General features: G+C 44.6%; 2 protein-coding genes and 1 non-coding gene across 3 annotated transcripts; 2 read left to right on the top strand and 1 right to left on the bottom strand.

The window, feature by feature from the left end:
* The first annotated feature begins 253 nt into the window (after positions 1-253).
* On the top strand, positions 254-7759 carry foxk2a (forkhead box K2a). The gene is made up of 9 exons (XM_070990092.1): positions 254-754; positions 2066-2260; positions 2358-2499; positions 2871-3017; positions 4149-4342; positions 4462-4664; positions 4829-5086; positions 5184-5381; positions 6068-7759. The coding sequence occupies exons 1-9, from the start codon at positions 459-461 to the stop codon at positions 6292-6294; spliced, it is 1860 nt and encodes a 619-aa protein (XP_070846193.1). The 5' UTR covers positions 254-458; the 3' UTR covers positions 6295-7759.
* An 829-nt stretch (positions 7760-8588) lies between these two features.
* wdr45b (WD repeat domain 45B) lies at positions 8589-16729 on the bottom strand. Its single transcript, XM_070990093.1, has 10 exons — positions 16541-16729; positions 15269-15343; positions 14151-14252; positions 13121-13208; positions 12660-12754; positions 12142-12332; positions 11955-12040; positions 11629-11730; positions 11338-11459; positions 8589-10837 (listed from the first exon to the last, which is right to left on the bottom strand). The coding sequence occupies exons 1-10, from the start codon at positions 16605-16607 to the stop codon at positions 10731-10733; spliced, it is 1035 nt and encodes a 344-aa protein (XP_070846194.1). The 5' UTR covers positions 16608-16729; the 3' UTR covers positions 8589-10730.
* Positions 16730-17121: 392 nt separating this feature from the next.
* On the top strand, positions 17122-17194 carry trnar-ccu (transfer RNA arginine (anticodon CCU)). The gene has a single exon. It is a non-coding gene; the product is annotated as a tRNA-Arg (tRNA).
* Positions 17195-17618: the final 424 nt, after the last annotated feature.

Below are 17618 nucleotides of genomic sequence, written 5' to 3' on the forward strand. Positions count from 1 at the left end.
CCAAATGTTCTTCCTCTGGTTTGGTGCGCATCAAAATCCCCTCCTTGAAATCGCTGCTCCGCATTTTTCTGTTCTCCATCTATCTGCGTGTCAGCCTGAACTGCAACCGAGCACTATTTTCCACGGCTATTTTTATTATTATTGTCATTGGTAAACACCACACATCTGCCTGCGCAGATCGGTTTCCTATTGGTTGAAAGGATTGTCTGTCACCGAACTTCCGTCCGTTTGGCTGCATTTGATTGGTTCATTCCCCTCTTTTTTCCTCTTCTTCGCGGCGGTGGGTCGGAGCCGCTGTGTCCCCGGTCTGGCACGTTCCTAGCCAAATTCTCCACGGTGTAAAATTGGATCCCCCCTTTTCCACAAAACTAAAAAATATCCCCTCTTCAATTCCCTGCAACCGCTTCTACGTTTCCGCCTAACACACATCTCCAAACCTCCACCAGATACCTCTGAAGATGGCGGTGGTAAGCGGTATGTCGGGGTCGGCTGTAGCCCGGCTGGAGGGCCGAGAATTCGAGTATCTGATGAAGAAAAGGTCGGTCACCATCGGCCGGAACTCCTCGCAGGGTTCGGTGGACGTCAGCATGGGACACTCCAGCTTCATCTCCCGGCGACACCTCGAAATATTCACCGCGGGAGAAGATGGCACTGGCACGGGGGAATTCTATCTCCGATGCCTCGGAAAAAACGGGGTGTTTGTTGATGGGGTCTTCCAGAGAAGAGGGGCTCCACCTCTGCAGCTTCCACGAATGTAAGATTGTTATTACCAGTTGGCTTGCACTAAAAGAAAAATATCAACATATTTGTGGGTTCATGTGTTGTTATTGTTTTGTTGTCCTGCACCGATGTTGCACGTGCTGTGTCAAGCAACACCAAGTCAGATGCGTGCGGCTCGTTTGTATGGCGATAACGTCACACGAAATCTCCATGTGAAATACGCATATCATGCCTTTGCTCAGCTCCAAATGCAAGAACACACAGAATATGAATCACGACCTTCTGTTTATCGTTTCTGCCTCATTCGGCACACATGTCGCCCACCAAGCAGTAGTCAGTGAACGTCATTCTTCACCTATGAATTAGTGCACTGTCTATTCATTCACCCGTGTGCATAATGTGGAAGCTAAATTAACCTTATTTATTTTCATCTCCCTGCTGTGTTTCATACACGCGGAATTGCAGAGTGGTCCCTGAAAAATTAAAAATTACCATAATACGTGTGCTCCAGTGTTTGTATTTACTGGTGGCAAAGGAAGAAAACATTAAAATGGCCGAATTGTAATGGAATTTGGTTTGAGTTGTTCTCCATATCAGAAAACTTCTTGTTGCACTCAGCTGCTGCTTTCTCACCTAGCATGCTAGGAGCACAAGCTAAAAGGTGAGCTTGTGCTTGCATGTGTAATGTTTCTGACCTGCAACGCGGATATATGTTCCTTAGAGGCACAGTGGTGAGGAATTATTGTTATATACTTGTTACAACACCATTTTGCGTGTGGCATAGTGTTACAACAGCAACTGTGAACTAAGGTTAGTACTGTAGTTAGTGTGATCTGGCTCAACGTCAGCTTGGCTTCATGTTCACCATCAGCATGTTTACAGTGCTGAGCTTGTTTGTCAGCCTCATCCTGTTTCAGTTGTAATTCCCCAAATACTCATATTGAGGTGTTGTTGTGGTATCATAACTCACGGTTTGCATTCAGTCTTCCTAAATGTTTAGGGAAGAAATGTCAATAATGTCACCATGTCTTAGTAGTAATTCATTTAAAGCTGTCAGCCACTGGTCCAAATATACCCCCTTAATAATAAATTTGACATGTTAGACATGATGTGTTACATAATGGTCATGGTGGACGTCCATATTTAAACTGTGTGAGGCTGAATCTCAGTGCTCCTATCTTGGCTTCAGTTAGACCTCCTTGTCCTGCTTGTTGCCAGGCAAGAGGCCTGTCTGTACAGTGTAATTGTGTTTCCATGTAGACAAGTACTACATACTAATTCACATGGAAATCTAGCAACATTTCACACACACTTTGTCGTTTTGCTCTCGTTTTTTCATTCTCAGGTGTTGTTTCCGGTTCCCCAGCACCAGTATAAAGATAACGTTCACAGCCCTGTCCAATGACAAGAAGGAGCCAAGGAACGTGCCGGAATCACCGGTAAAGCCCGTCCAACCCCAAATTTCCCCTCTGACCATCAACATTCCTGACAACATCGCCCACCTCATGAGCCCACTGCCTTCACCTACGGGCACCATCAGGTGAGAGCACGTCTATCTGAGTTTTGTGCAGCCCTCAAAACATCATGTTTACGTGCACAGCGATTATTCTGCCTAAATATTTTCATCATTATCACAGTGCTGCAAACTCCTGTCCATCAAGTCCGCGGGGGGCGGGACTCTCCAGCTACAGGACAGGCCGTGTTTTGGCCTCTGACCTAATAGGAGACAACTCCCAATCAGAAAATGACAAAGAAGCCTCAGGTGAAGACAGCCCAAAGGTGAGAGCAGGGCAGTGCTCAGCAGAGAACCGGCCAATGAAAATGTGGCTGAGAGCTGTTGGCGTGTTTGCTTTATTTTAAAGATGATATCTCAAACAGAGAGGGTGCAGGATGAAGGCGGCAGACTTCAGAGAGGCTCTGTGTGCTCCTATTGGTGCCTGAGCACTGCGAACCTCCCTGGTTACTCATTGAAGTCTAAAAATTGCCCAACGCTCACAATAACATAGACTTTGGAGCAGAGAACCTGGTTGAACTTTGCTGAGTCTAAGTCCGTGTGTTCATGCCATGCATGTGAACAAACTAGAGCAAGGAAATGTATAACTTGAGCTTGCCTCATATTTCATGAACTAAACTGTCTTTATTTTCCACAGGATGACTCCAAACCTCCATATTCATATGCACAACTAATAGTCCAAGCAATCACCATGGCTCCGGATAAACAGCTAACACTGAATGGAATATACACCCACATCACCAAGAACTACCCCTACTACAGAACAGCTGATAAAGGATGGCAGGTCAGAGCCTTCACTGTATGCTACCATTGTTCATGCAACCCTGATTCCAAAGAAGTTGGGACGCTGTGTAAAACATAAATACGACTGTTAAGTTTGGACAAGAGCAACACCTGTTTGGAACGTTCCACAGGTAAACAGGCTCATTGGTGACAGGCGATAGCATCGTGATTGAGTATGAAAGGGGCATCCTGGAAAGGCTCAGTCGCTCACAAGCAAGGATGGAGCGAGGTTCACCACTTTGTGAACACATGATTGGATCAAGGATATTAGTGCATGAGCTTGGAAACCTGTTGGCAGTCAACATGGTTTGTTTGCAAACGATTGCATGGATGAATTTGAAGATGTCACTGTGGGCTCATGTCTTTTTCATCCACCTGTTGATCATCAGTAATGGTTCAGCACTGAAATGTGTGGAACTGCGCTGCAGACTGGAGTCTCTGCTGACACTGATGACCAGTGTGACAGCTGTCTCATGAATGGGTCTAACATGTGTTGATTCGAGCCGCATCGTGAAACTGTCATCACTGTGTCAGTAACTAGAGTGCGGCCCACCGCTGGTCTGCAAAGATGTTTCCAAACCAGACTCCATACTGGTTGAAAACGGTTGATTTGTGTGCTGCTGATGCACAGTATTGTTCTGTAATGCAATGCACAAAGAATTGGAGGAGCTGCTCACAGTTTGCACAAAACATTTACACTCTGGGTGGATAATTATTTTTGCCGTGTTGCACCGTTTCCAGCCTTGCTTGCTCTCTCCGCTTGCATGTGCTGCATACTCCGTGTCCCGGGGTTTCCATTGGTCCTTAAAAGTCTTATAGGTCTGAAATGTCTTAAATAGGAAAAAGTCGGTGCTCATAAGTGAGATATTTTGGTTCAGTGTTGTGTTTTTGGCTAACCTTGACTGTTTCTGTCCCTGTTGCGTTAGTCTGATGAGTCGAGGTAATGGCAGCTCAGCAGGATGGAGCATCATGTCAAGCCATTCTCAGTTTGTGTTGTCAAACCTTTTCTTTCTTCATCTCGAAGGAACATTTCTGTATCAAAGATGCTCCGTATATAAACTGAATTAGGCATATCTGTACAATGTGCACTATTGTAGAGTCTTTAGTAATGCTCTGTGTGTCTGTGTTTTAGAACTCAATCCGCCACAACCTGTCCTTGAACCGCTATTTCATCAAAGTGGCCCGCTCTCAGGAGGAGCCGGGCAAAGGCTCCTTCTGGAGGATCGACCCCGCCTCTGAGGGCAAGCTGATAGAACAAGCATTCAGGAAGCGCCGGCCCAGGGGAGTGCCCTGCTTCAGGACCCCTGTGGGACCTCTCTCCTCCAGGTAAAGAGCACTTTATTCCGCACACGAGCTTGTTTGATTCAGAGAGGTGTTGTCGATGTCAGTGCGAGCACAGCATCTGTGCAGTATGTCAATCAGCCCTGCTTCTTTTCCTGTCCCAGGAGCGCTCCAGCTTCTCCCAACCACACAGGGGCACTGTCTGCCCACTCAAGTGGGGTCCAGACCCCAGACAGCCTGTCCAGAGAGGGGTCACCAGTCCCCATGGAGCCAGAGCCTACCCCACCTCCAGCCCCCACCCAGACCACTGCAGTCCAGCCCAAACTCGCCGTCATCCAAGAGGCCCGCTTTGCACAGAACTCCCCTGGTAAACAAACACTCTCTCATCCCTCTCACTTAACCATTTAACACATGTCTTGGTTGAAGGGATGGCATGGCAGCAAACAAGTAAAGTGACGTTTTTGGGGATTCTTGTGAATGACAGTAGAAACAGGAGTGTGTCCGTTAACCTGCGGCTTTGCCCTCTGATAGGCTCCCCCCTCAACAACCAGCCAGTATTGATCACCGTGCAGCGCCAGATGCCTCAAACGACCATGAAGCCTGTGACCTACGCCATGGCGACGCCAGCCATTGTAACGACAACAGTTAGCTCCGCCCCCGTCATGCAGACGGTGCACGTCGTACACCAGATCCCAGCTGTAACTATGGCAACTGTCGCCGGACAGCCCACTGCCGCAGTGAGCACAGAACCTCAGGAGAACGGAGGTGGAGAGCACCAAGAGATCAAAGGTGAGACCCGATTCACACGGCCGCCATTTGTTGAGGTTCTGCTGCGGTGCAGCTGTTTGAACTGAGCTTGAAATTCTTTTTTTCTCCCCGTGTGTAGTCAAAGTGGAGCCGGTCCCATCCATCACGGCCTCGTCTATAGGTGGAGTCAGTCGCATCATGCAGAGCTCTCAGGCTGCTCCTCTGACAACAGTCACCATCGTGCAACAAGCCCCGCTCGGCCAGCACCAGCTCCCAATAAAGGCCATCACACAGAACGGGACCCATCTGGTCCCCATCGGTACTGCTGCTAGCACAGGTGACTCTCTCTCACACTCACGCACGCACGCACGCACGCACGCACGCACACACACACACACACACACACACACACACACAGCACAACTAAGACTAAACTTGCTTTGCATTACCTGCCCAAGATTGACCACAAGATCAACCTGCGTGTTTATTTTCCTGAAACAGCCACAGTACCTGTACGTAGCCTTAAGTTAGCAAGCACCTGCAGGCACCGCATGTGGCTTGTGCTCAGTTCAGCTTCTCAGCGACCTCAGCCCTCCTCTTTTTCACTCTGTACGTTTATGAAGTCGAGTATATTTTCCCTCCACTCAGCAGTCAGCACGGACAGAGAGACTAATTCAAACACCCAAGAGTGGAGGTCAGCACCTCGGCGGCTCGCTGCTGCAGACCACGTGAGGAGCAAGATTGAGCATAAATTTGCTTTTTCGTCCCAAAAGTTTGGAGAGCTCTCCTCTTGTGGGTCAGCAACACCAGATCAGTGCAGAATCAGGTGTGACTCTGGGTGTTTAGGTCAGGTTCTGCCCGTGGGTCTCTGCTCCAGAGCTCCCCAGGTTGCTCCTCCAAAGTCCGCTTTATATATCGAATACTGCGTCTTATTTAACATCACGTGTGAAGAATCGATGATGATGTGTGGTAGAAAAAATAAAAGCACTGCCTTTTCATCGAACCCTCTCTCCTCTCCTCCAGCCATTGCGAACCCTCTTCACCTCCTGGCGGCCCACGCCTCCGCCTCGGCGTCCCTCCCCACCAAGAGGCAGAACGGAGAACTGCAAGACCAGCCCGAAACGAAGCGGGTGAAAACGGAGGAGGAAGACGAGGGCGGAGCAGCTGCCGCCAACAACGCCGCCACCAACAACGGCACCACGGACAGAGCCGGAGAAGGAGGGGTCAGTGAACGGATCGGTGACAAGTAGCCTCCCCCCTCCCGATCTGCATCCTGACCCCTGCTCTCCTCTACGTATTGAGCCTCACCCCTCCCTCACTCTCACCCCTCCATCCTACCTGGTTATCATCTACTCCAAGGTGCCAAAAAAAAAAAAAAAAAAAAAAAGAAGAGACGTGGAAACACCTGCAGGACTACAGAATGTTGAAAACCTCCTCCTCACCCCCCTCCCCGACCCTCTTCCATATATTTAAGACCACGAAATAGATGCAAAAACTAAAGACCAAATTGAAAAACGGGGGTCAAAGAGCAGCTGACGACTGTGAATCCCCGACGTTCGAGACCCAGGTGGCAAGACGAAGCACAGGAAGAAGAACAAGATTCTCAAAATCCAGATTTCCAGATCATGAACGACTTAAGCGAGGGGTCCCGGAGCTCCCCAAAGACAGAACGGAGTCTCATCCTGGTAGCATTACAGACAAGCGCTTAACTGTGTCGGATAGAAAACGCAAACCAAGTGAAATCACCAGTAGTGTATTCCGCAAAGGGAAGCGTGTGTATGTACGTGTGGACATTCCCATCTTCGGCAGCTAGCCTCCATGTCGACCTCCCTAACCCCGTCGTGAGTAGATATGCAGTATTCTGTTGTACAAGTGTATCTTTGGATCTTTTTTGAGTGTTTCTCCATTTTCCCAAGGCACAGATACTATCTAGTAATAATTAAGATAAACTAAAAGCTATACTAAGTGGGGTCTTTAAGATCATTTAAACATCGCACCATATTTTGGGATTCCCCCCTTTTTATTTTGGTTGTTTTTGTACGTGGACTCTGTTCAGTGAGATGAATGTAGTCTCCCTTTTTTTTTTTTTTTTTTTTTTTGCGTTCCTATTGAGAAAACACTATCTATGAAGCGGACGTTGTCTTTTTCCGCTCACGCGCGCAATGGAAAGTTTCTTTATCACTGTACATCGACAGATTTTTTTCATATTTTACAAAATATCATATGAAATAGAAAGTATATTCCCATGCGTATTTGACCATATGCTTCATCGAGCTTGCATGTTACGGATCTAGAGACAATGTACTTGAGCAGATTATCTGAATATGGAACTGAAGAAAATTTAGACTGAATCTACGCTATATGATTCTGACCAGTGCTGCACTTAAACCTTCTTAGTTGTTCTTGTTTTCCTTTCGTATTTTTCATTTGCTGTTTTTTTTTTTTCTTCCTCTCCCCCCTGTCATCACGGGCTGTGTTTGTTACCTTTTGTGTTGAAGTTGGCAGTCTCTTTGCTTGATTCTTTTATTCTGTTCGGGCTACTAAACGGTCTATTCAGATTGTATTCTATGTTACACGAGGAAAAACAAGTGATAGGTGTTTGTTCTGCTTCAGTGGGTAAATGCTTTTTTTATAAATTTATTTAAAACACATAACCTCTTACTTTGTATTTCTTTGAGTAAAAGCCTCAGCTGCTGGGCAAATGCAAAGTCCAAATCTGTCTGCGTGAAGGATTCTTTCTTTTTTCTCAGAACGAGGAGCGACTTGATTCGAGGGGTCGCGTTTGCTCAGGCGGTTAGAGGAAGTGTGTGTGCCACAGAGGTGGAAATGCTTCCACTGAACTGTCAGCTTCCTATGGGGGCAGAAACAACTTGCCTCACTTATTTCAAGTGTAGGAGCTGACCTGAACGTGTCCCCTCCTGGTACTGATAGCAGATCTTTTGGCTTCTCATGGCAGGAAAAGCCCAGATGTGATTGCTAACATTGAACGTTAACGTGTTGGCTCACTCTCATGGCTTACTGGGACACTTAATGAAACTGAGCCATAGCTGATGAAGTTAGTTTGTCTGCAGTAAAAGAGGTTTGTTCAACTCAGATCTATACCAGTGCTCTCTTTTTCCCAAACCTGTGTGCCTCGCTGCGTAGAAATCATTTTCATGGGAGGCAAAATGAGGCCACTGCTGCCTGCTGCGGCTGAATGAAACTACATGGCCCACATCTGATTGGCCTCAGAGGGTCCGTTCAGAACTGGTTTGAACACTTCTGCCTGTGTGACCCCAGTTGTTCGGAGCATACTGAACCCTTAAACAAGGCTTCCTTTTAAATATGGCAGCAGTGTGACCGCCTGCTCTGTCTTTGCTTTATACAAGATCTGATTGGCTATATCAAAATAAGGTCATGAAATCCAATATATAACTTACTGATTGACAGACAAAAGATGCCTTTTCGTGCCAGCTGGACTTTTAAGACACTCTAAAATGCTTCGGGGCTTTTAAGCACAACAGTAAACGACAACTACGCAATATAAAAGGCATGAAACAGCCCGTAAAGTTTAACTGTAAAAGCAGATGTTACATTTAATTCACATGTTTAAATGCAGGTTTTACAATCATTCTGAGTGTGTCAGAAACAAACTGGCTTTTTCACTTTTGTGCGGCGTCCCTGCTGTGGTCAGCGACCGCCAAGTGCTGTGTTCAATGGTGACACCTGCAATCGTACAGTCTGATGCAGAAAGCAACACAAATGAAATGTGTTTTGGAAATGAATCAGCAAATGTCAACTGCCATGACAAATGAAAAAAAAAAACAACAACAACGTAACATTGAGTTCTGCTCGTCCACACGTTCCTCTGTGGTGGATCAACACTGGACAGATCTCCTGTTTATGGCCACAGGCTTCATAAAAGCTTGTCAGAGTCCCTGATTTGCATTCGTTTAACTGATCAACGCTGTTAGGGACATGAAGCACTTCAGAGTTACACTGACCTGACACATAAACAGTCACTCAAAGGTAGCGCTGTCAGGATTTCAACAAAAAGGTGCCACGAAATCTACGTGGATCAACCAATCACCCTCAAGAAGACTTTAATTCTACTGGGCTACTAATGTGTCGACATTAAGTGCGATCTTGAACCGTGTTCAAAATATTCCGATTTTTTTACAATTGATCTGGGTTGTTGAATAGGGAAAAAAATCACATCCAAATGATCTGGTTTTTGTGATTTTAAGATGGAAAGCGTGCATGTGTGTTTGGCTCGGACGCTTTCCTGTTCAGGGAGGAACAACTTTCACAAAGCGTTAGACAAAGTTTGACATTTTAGGGAAATACACTTATTCGCTTTATTACCAGGAGTTAGATGAGAGGATCAATCGTACTCTAACAGGTAAATATGAAGCTAGAGCTAGCAGCTTGCTAGCTTAGCTTAGCATGAAGACTGGGAACATGAGTTAGCCTGGCTATGTCCAGCTAACATGTTATATCTCCTCTTGTTTAATTCGTGTGAATCCTTGTGGTGACAATGACACTTAATAAAATAATCTGACAGACTTCCTTGTAAAACCACAGCTTCTCATAATTACACGACATAATGTGTTAATTCGTGAGTTTTAGAAGTACTGCTAGGTGGATTTTATCGCCTTTGGAGAGCCAAGCTAGCCGTTTCCAGTGTTAATACTAAGCTAACCTGTAGCTTCATCTTTAGCTTCTTGACAAGAGTGCTACACTCAGCTGGACAGCGAATTACCGTATTTCCCATAAAACGGCAAACTATTTCTTAAAGCTTTCTTGGTCTGATAGGGGAAAAAAAGCGCTCAACTTTCACAAGCTCTTAACAAAAAAACAATTAGGAAAAACTTATATTGCACGATGTATGAAAAAAAGGAAGAGTGAAACAAAAATACATGTTAATTTTTTTCTGCTGCTACTCTGTACAGTTCTATATACTGTAGTTAGAAGTTCAGTCTGGCGTGTTGTGTTTATACAGTGAATATAAGAAACTCTAGTAATACTAAGGTGACGCTTCACAACGCAAGATCAGTGTCCCAGATGTTACTATGAACCTTAAAGACAGATGTCGGCAAGAAAAAAACAAAACGGCCGGTTCCTCCTGATCCTGCTTTGCGAACACCTCATATGGTACATTGGTATATACACAAACACATATATATGACAACAGTAATATGTGCACACGTACAGATTCTCTCCAGTCTCGAGGCACTCCCTATAGTTCGGTTAGGTGGTGTTAGTTGACAAAAATCAGTATTTTCAATCCGTCTATCTATCAGGATCATCTATGTGATTAAAAATAGCCATCCTTTGTAAATTCCCCGGAAGACGTCTTAAAAAGCGGCGTGTTGTCCATTCAGAAAAATAACTTTCCCTCTTTTGTCTAGTGTTTGGTGTAGGAGTCAAGTCGGCATGCGTCCCTCCTCTCCAGAGACAATCCTCACCAGTCTGTGAGACAAAAGTCTGCGTCCATATGTTCATCTTTGCTGCGAGGGTTTCCCCCAAAACTCCGTCTTTGCCCTCCCTCCACCTGACGCTCTTTCACAGAGTCTGTCGAGATAAGGAGAAGTGCGACGAGGGACTTTCCCTGCCTTCTCCAAAATTTGAAAAACAAAAAAGAGAGAGCAAAGAGACAGAAAAAAACAGGCTGTGTAATAGTGAGTCTGCAGGGGGGGGTCAAAGGTCATATTTTCTCATCGGTCATCTCCAGGAACTGGGCGTACACATCTCTGGAACACTCCCCCTTCTGGTTGAACAGGAACTTGTAGTAGCTGCCGTCAGCACAGATGGCTGCGTGGTGGAGGGAGAGAACGGGACACGCTCGGTCAGCAAACTCCAGCCACACACACAAAACCTGACAATTCTGTTATTCTACATCGTGGTTCACGCTGCATCGATGAGGAGCAATCGCATAGACAAATGACACATTTGGACTTGAAGTCCTGCTGTACAGCGTCAGATTTCCCTCATTAAATTCCGTCCTGAATGATTATGTGTAAGCAGAATATGAACACTGTATGTATGGCACTAGGCTATGCTGTGCCCACTGATGGCCATTTCCACTGTTGTCTGCTGGGCGAAGAACACGGACATCATCTTCCTACATAGCTTGAAGCTACCTTGTGTAATTCACTGTTTATCTTCTCTTCTTGTCTTACCCGCCACTCAAAGCGCTTTCCAGCACAAGCCAGCATTCACACACTGTCATGCACTGCCTGGCTCTGACCAGTCAGTGATGAGATGAGTCGGTGGTGTGTCTTGAAAAGCTGCGCGCTGTGAACTGAACTCACCTATAACAGCGTTGGGCTCTGTTCCAAAGGCACACACGCAGGGAGAGCCTGAGGGGACCTGGAACTTGGAGAAGCTCCACTTGGAGCTGAAGTACTTGGGAAGAAAGCTGGCTGATGCCAAACTGCAGAGAGGAGGACACAGTGAATGACAACAGAGGGTTGGAACACGCACACTCCAATTCACTTCACTTTACCGTAATCCAGATCGCACTCTGGATTCATTGCTATGCAGTAGAGAGATTTAATGTCACGTGGATGGAAAACCACTGAAAGCCTTCAGCAGACACTGACCTTGACTGTTTGTTCCTTTTGGGGTCCTCTGCAGCAAAGATGTGCACTGTGCCGTGGTCACTGGACACACAGATGAGGGACGCGTCCTGGTTGAAATTGATGCTGAGAAAGACAGAGCAGATGGAAATGATGAGAACAAGAAAACTGGAAATGCAAGAGAGCTCAGCCACGTGCTAATAAACCCACTCAGGTCAACACCGGGACACAAGATGCATTAGCTTTTCATGAGGTCATCCTGTAGTGACAGAGCGTCACCTACACTCTCACTCGGCACTGAGGGGCAGGTGTGACCTATGGTGTGAACAGCGTTTCTGCTCGATGCTCACCAGTAAATGTTAGCTGTCTGAGAGCCTCGTCTGAGCTCCTGTATGAGCTGACCTGCAGACGTGTCGAAGATTCTAATAAGAGTCCCCTGTTGGAAACACAACATGGATGAGCCTCAAGTCAGCAACAACACAAACAAACAGCACAACAAGTGTTGCAACATTTTTTTGTCCCCTACAATTCGCTTACTTTCTCTGATGCAGTAGCTATTCTCGTGCCCTGCAGATTTAGAGCGATGCAGCACAGCGCCCCCTCATGGGCGGGGATGTCGACTGGGGGCTTCTCGGTGTTGGCCAGGTCCACTATCTGCACGTGGCCTGAGTGAGTCCCAGGGAACGCCAGCAGAGAGTTGTTGCTGTTGGGACACAGCACGCACAGACCTGAGGAGAACAAGCGAAAAGGCTGGTTATCGTGTAAAGCTGAGTCATGTTTATACCAACTCTTTTTACCGGCTGCAGAATTGTTGAAAAAGATGCATCCAGAACTGATTCCTCTTACAGAAGCGTGGTGGTGTTTGTGTCTGCATGTTTTTTGGGATGTTTCTGGGCATCAAACTTTGGGCAGTGGGCGTGTAGCTCCCAGCCAATAGCAGAGCGCAACTTTGAATGTTGTGTTTACAAACCACAACCGACAAATCCCACTCACTCTGCATTCAAGCGACTGTGTAGAGCAGAGCGGGCTGATTTACAGCCTGAAAGCGGACAAACCTTTGGGGTTGTAGCAGGTCTCAAACACATGCAGCTGATGGGGATTGTGGGTAAAGGTGAAGACTTTGATCATCGAGTCCAGGACCACCACGATCCTAAGAACAAGCCAGAACAAACACACAGGCTAAAGTTTAAGCTAAAGAAATCTCCTCTACAACTGATAATGAGTGACAGAATCAATTTCAGAGATAGCAGTACCATGCTAAACACCTGCATAGCTGCTTCATTACCACAGCACTGCTGTGTGATGAAGCTGAGAAACGTTTTTGAAAGAGAGATGTATGCCTAAACATTATGGTTACGCCAAAGAAGGAACCTCAATTCTACTGATTAATGTATTACGCAACACTTATCCTTCAACTGACACACATAATGAAATAAATGACACCAGGAAAATGACTGAAGACACTGCCTGAAGAGGTGAACCAGCTTATAAAAGCTTTAATGATGGATGTTTTCACCTGTCACGCCGCAGCTTCACTGCTTTGACTTCTGTTGAGAACTCAATCTCAATAACTGTCTTCTTCTTCAAGTCATCCCAGATCATCACTGGAGCACAAACAAACAAAAAAGAAATAAATAAAATAACAAAATAAAAAATGCACATGAATAAAATGAGGCAAGTGTGACACGTTCAACCCAGACTTTTTAATACCACACAAAAGGAAATTTAACAGGGTTTCTGCAGGTTTCACAAGTTCAGTTTCAGACTTTTAAAGACCAACGTGAGTGCAATTTAAGACATACAGGCAAAAAGACTGCATATATATATTATGAAGCAAAATAAGAGCGTGAAGAGTGCAGAGCAGCTCTAATGTTGGCGTCAATTTAAACACTATCCACATGTTGCTTACTGGAGCTGCAGGAGTAATTTAATACCCGCTTCATGATCATAGCAGCCAAAGTATGAAACTATGATGGAAAACCAGAGGGGATGATATATTTTTCAGTACCTCCCAGCCATGTACAATAAATAATTCCACATAAAATGGGTGGATGGGTGGAAAAATATTCATTGAAGCATAAGTAAGTGTAATGAACTCTTGCTTATTATGAGCTAATGAGTATCCTAGCTACTGTAGCTAACAGTAGTGAGTCTTTGCTGCAGGTCTGATGCTGTTGACTGAAACTCTCTGTCCAAAAAGGACAGAACAGCCTCCTGCAGCACAACCCCGTTACAACAATCCCACTTTTAGTTTTTAAGTGGATAACATCTCCAAAAGACCTGTAATCACATACAGTTTATAACATTACAACCCAGGCAAAAGAAAACATTTCGCTTTTGCAAACTGACCTGAAGGCTTTTTGATACCTTCTATGGCCTTTTTGAGGAAACTGAATTCAGTGCTTTTTAGAACCTGCAGACACCCTGAAAATGGAGCTACAAGCCGTCACTGGACAGAACAGAGGCCGAGCAGAAGTCCAGTCCAAACACTGCTGATGTTGGAAGCAAATTCAATCCATCGACATCGCTCAGATAAGAAGACATACCTTTGTTGGTTGGGTACTTGGGTTTCTTTCCTCCTCCCACTAGTGCTAAATAGTTACACCTAAACAGCATCTCGACGTGGCCAACCCCGCCCTCCAGGAACTCTGCAAGGCAACGTCATCAGAAATGAACGTCAAGAATAACTGCTAATGGTTGTAAGAAAAAGCTGCAGGCCTTATAATCACAGCTCACTGTAAACTGTACACTGCCTCTAAGCCTTACTGCTTACTCATCTCTGATGGCTCAGCTCTTCACAACAGACCACAATGACAAGAAATTCTCTGCATTCCACACAATGAGACTGCCCCCCGCCCCCCCGCCCCCCGCCCCGGTGCACAGCGCATATGACATCAGCAGGACAGAGAACTGCTACGTGCTGTAAAGAATAGAATAAAAATGATGAAAGACCACCCTTGGAGCTGTGAACAGATTCTTGGTCAGCTCCTGGCCCACTACAGTTTAATCCAATGAGTTAGAGAAGTGACTCTGGAGCAAGTCATGTGAAAAGTCACATTTTCAGCCACGCTTGGGGGAAACTTCCTCTTATATCCCTCCATATTTAAGTAGTTGCAATTCTGACGCAATACTTTGCTCCTGCAGCAGAATTGGCTGGTTTGACTTAGTTTTCTGCACTCATAAGCTAAATGTCTTTGCACAAGGACTTCAAATCAGCCTCCTCCTCTAACACTCCAATGCCTCTACTATTAGTTTGCAATGGAAATTTTAAAACAGTTGTCTGGAATGTAATAAACAATACATTTGTCATTTATCTTATACAATACACAATCCATGTTTTTTTCCTACATATGTTTAAACATACGCATAAGCAAGTTGAGTGCAGTACATTAAAACAAAATCATGCCATCACTCTAAATCCCTGCTCCTGTGCTTCTGTCATTATTCACTAAATTGTTGTCATTGTTGTGTGATACCTTCAAACAGGCTTCTATGAATGAAGGTGCAACTGACAAATTCAGCTGATTAACAAATCTTCATTATACCTTTTGAACACTAATAATACCTTCAGTATCAATATGTTGCAATTTGGCACGCTGTTCGGTGAAAATGCATGACAAACTTGAATTATTTTCCATTAATTGTAATCTGTAGAGCTTGTTACCTTGTTTCTCCTTCTCCTTAAGAGGATCTGTGTTGTAGACACGAAATCCATTTTCCATTCCACAGGCAAAGCATCCTGGAGAGACACATAATGATTTAACAGCTATCACAAATTGATCACTAATTAAAACTACATTAACCAACAGTTGTCGTCATATCAGTAGCTTTTCACAATTATCTTTCATGGTGGAATCACCCTAACACCCTCAATATTTACAGTATTGACAGCAGATATAATGATGTTACTGGGGAGCTCTTTCAGTTGGACCAAGTGGGCAAACACAGTGATAAAAGAGCAAAAAGCCAATACAGAGGTGACGCACAGCATGGGACACATGATCAACCTGTGGTGAAATTCATATAAAACTGGCACATTCTAGGTTAACATATGACGACAGTGATGTTGAGTGCCAAAGCTAGTTCTTTAAGGGGTCATTTGAGGTCTTTGATCATTTTACCGTTGCTTTACCGTTTATGATACACTGACTTCACCCTCAACAAAGGTGGATGGTACCAGTAATTTTATTCAATGATGTGAATTTTAATTTCGATCACTTGAGAGGAATACTTTAACTTTACGGCCTGCGTAAATGTGTGTGGGTGGGGAGCGAAGAAAAAATGAACAGTAAAATTGAACATTGAAATACTACAATGTACAATCTACAAAAAATGCCCTCACTTCTGAAAAATGGAGTCCCCGAAAAGGACTGGAGTGGGTAACAACATAACAAGAGCACAATAACGTAACAATAACTGTCAAATGTAGCTTAGCATGCTGTTACCTAGCTAAAGCTAGCGTCGCAGTAGTAAGGCTAACCAAGGCACGGCTCGCATAATGGTCGATGGAAATTAAGCTAACAAGTAAACTTAACCGATATCAGTTGCTACCTGAACACTGTTCTTATTTGAGTGAGTAAACTAAAACTACATGTCTGTGTCTGTCTTAACAACCGCTGTAACGTTGACCTAACATAAGTTGGTTAGCTGACAACAAAAACGCTAAGGTAATGTTCGCGTTAGCTGGCTAGCTCAGAAGCTAGGCAGCTAAAGCTAACACTAACTAAAGGTTCGGTACTTGGACGTAACGCTAGGTAACGGCGTAGCACTATTATCGTTGGATAATTTCAAGCCTAGAAAACATAAAGCTGTTGTTGTTAGACAATGTTATGGTTGGTTTATGTTCTGGGAAGACATTAGTTTAGCAATGTTAGCTTAGCATTCACGACGCTGCCAGTTTCCACTTGGGAAAAAATATGACAACGCCGCTTCTTACCATGATCCTGGTTAAATCCAGCATAAAGGAGCCCGTTACCATGAGGATTAGACGGTAGTAAATTCATTATTTTGACAGAACAACCGAATGCCAAATAACGCTAATAAGTTAATCCAAAAGCTGGTGCCCGAATAGCTCCCCGGCTACCATCACTCTAGAGTCTGCTGGGCAGAAAGAAGGAAAACAACTGAGGCTGGTTCCTGCTTGGAGAGAGCTGTCAGCAGTCAAGATCAAAGGGAGTTTTCATTTAACTTCGTCTACGTTTTTGAGTAAATATTTAACAGTAAAATAATATGATTATCATTTTCACCAGTGGTTTTAAGTGAAAGTTAACATCTCAATGCTTGTGAGACAAGCGCTGATCAAAGAAGCGTTTTAATTACCGACTACGACTGCAGAAGCCGTTATCTATTATTTGATTACGGAGCCGGAGGTAGCTGTTGACACAGCGTATCACGACCAGTCACGCTAACAGGCACTACATGTAACTCGTTTGGTAACTCATAATACGTGAGAAACCGTCCATATGTGTCTACGAGGTATTGTATATTTTGAGACAATATCATCTCATTTTCTATCTAGCCCCAGTGGCCTAATGGATAAGGCACTGGCCTCCTAAGCCAGGGATTGTGGGTTCGAGTCCCATCTGGGGTGAAATAGTTTTGACTCATTGACGCAAAGCTTCGGTGTGTAATAGAACGAAACTAAAGTAAACGTTTCTTCAAGCGAGCAGTCAATAAGGTTATAAGTACCTTGTTCATTTGTTGCTGCAATCTAACTGTCCATAACCATTAATGTCACTGATTTTCACGATAAAACTTATATATAATATATATGAAATAAAAAAAAAAGCAGTAAAAGAAATAAAATGAATACCAATCAGTTGACTCAGTGATATACGGTAGCTTTTTCTGATGCCCTGCTGTGATGCTGTACTAATACTGTGGATGTTTTCAAAATCTACCAATTGTTCTCTAAAAATCTGCAAAATGGCTGGATACAATGAATTTATAAATTAGGTTAGAAAGCGTGTTTTGAATATTAAAGCTTTGCACCTGTCTCCCAATGCTTTCAGTCA

Source organism: Chaetodon trifascialis, chromosome 21 (genome assembly GCF_039877785.1).
Source record: "Chaetodon trifascialis isolate fChaTrf1 chromosome 21, fChaTrf1.hap1, whole genome shotgun sequence".
In the NCBI taxonomy this organism is placed as follows: domain Eukaryota; kingdom Metazoa; phylum Chordata; class Actinopteri; order Chaetodontiformes; family Chaetodontidae; genus Chaetodon; species Chaetodon trifascialis.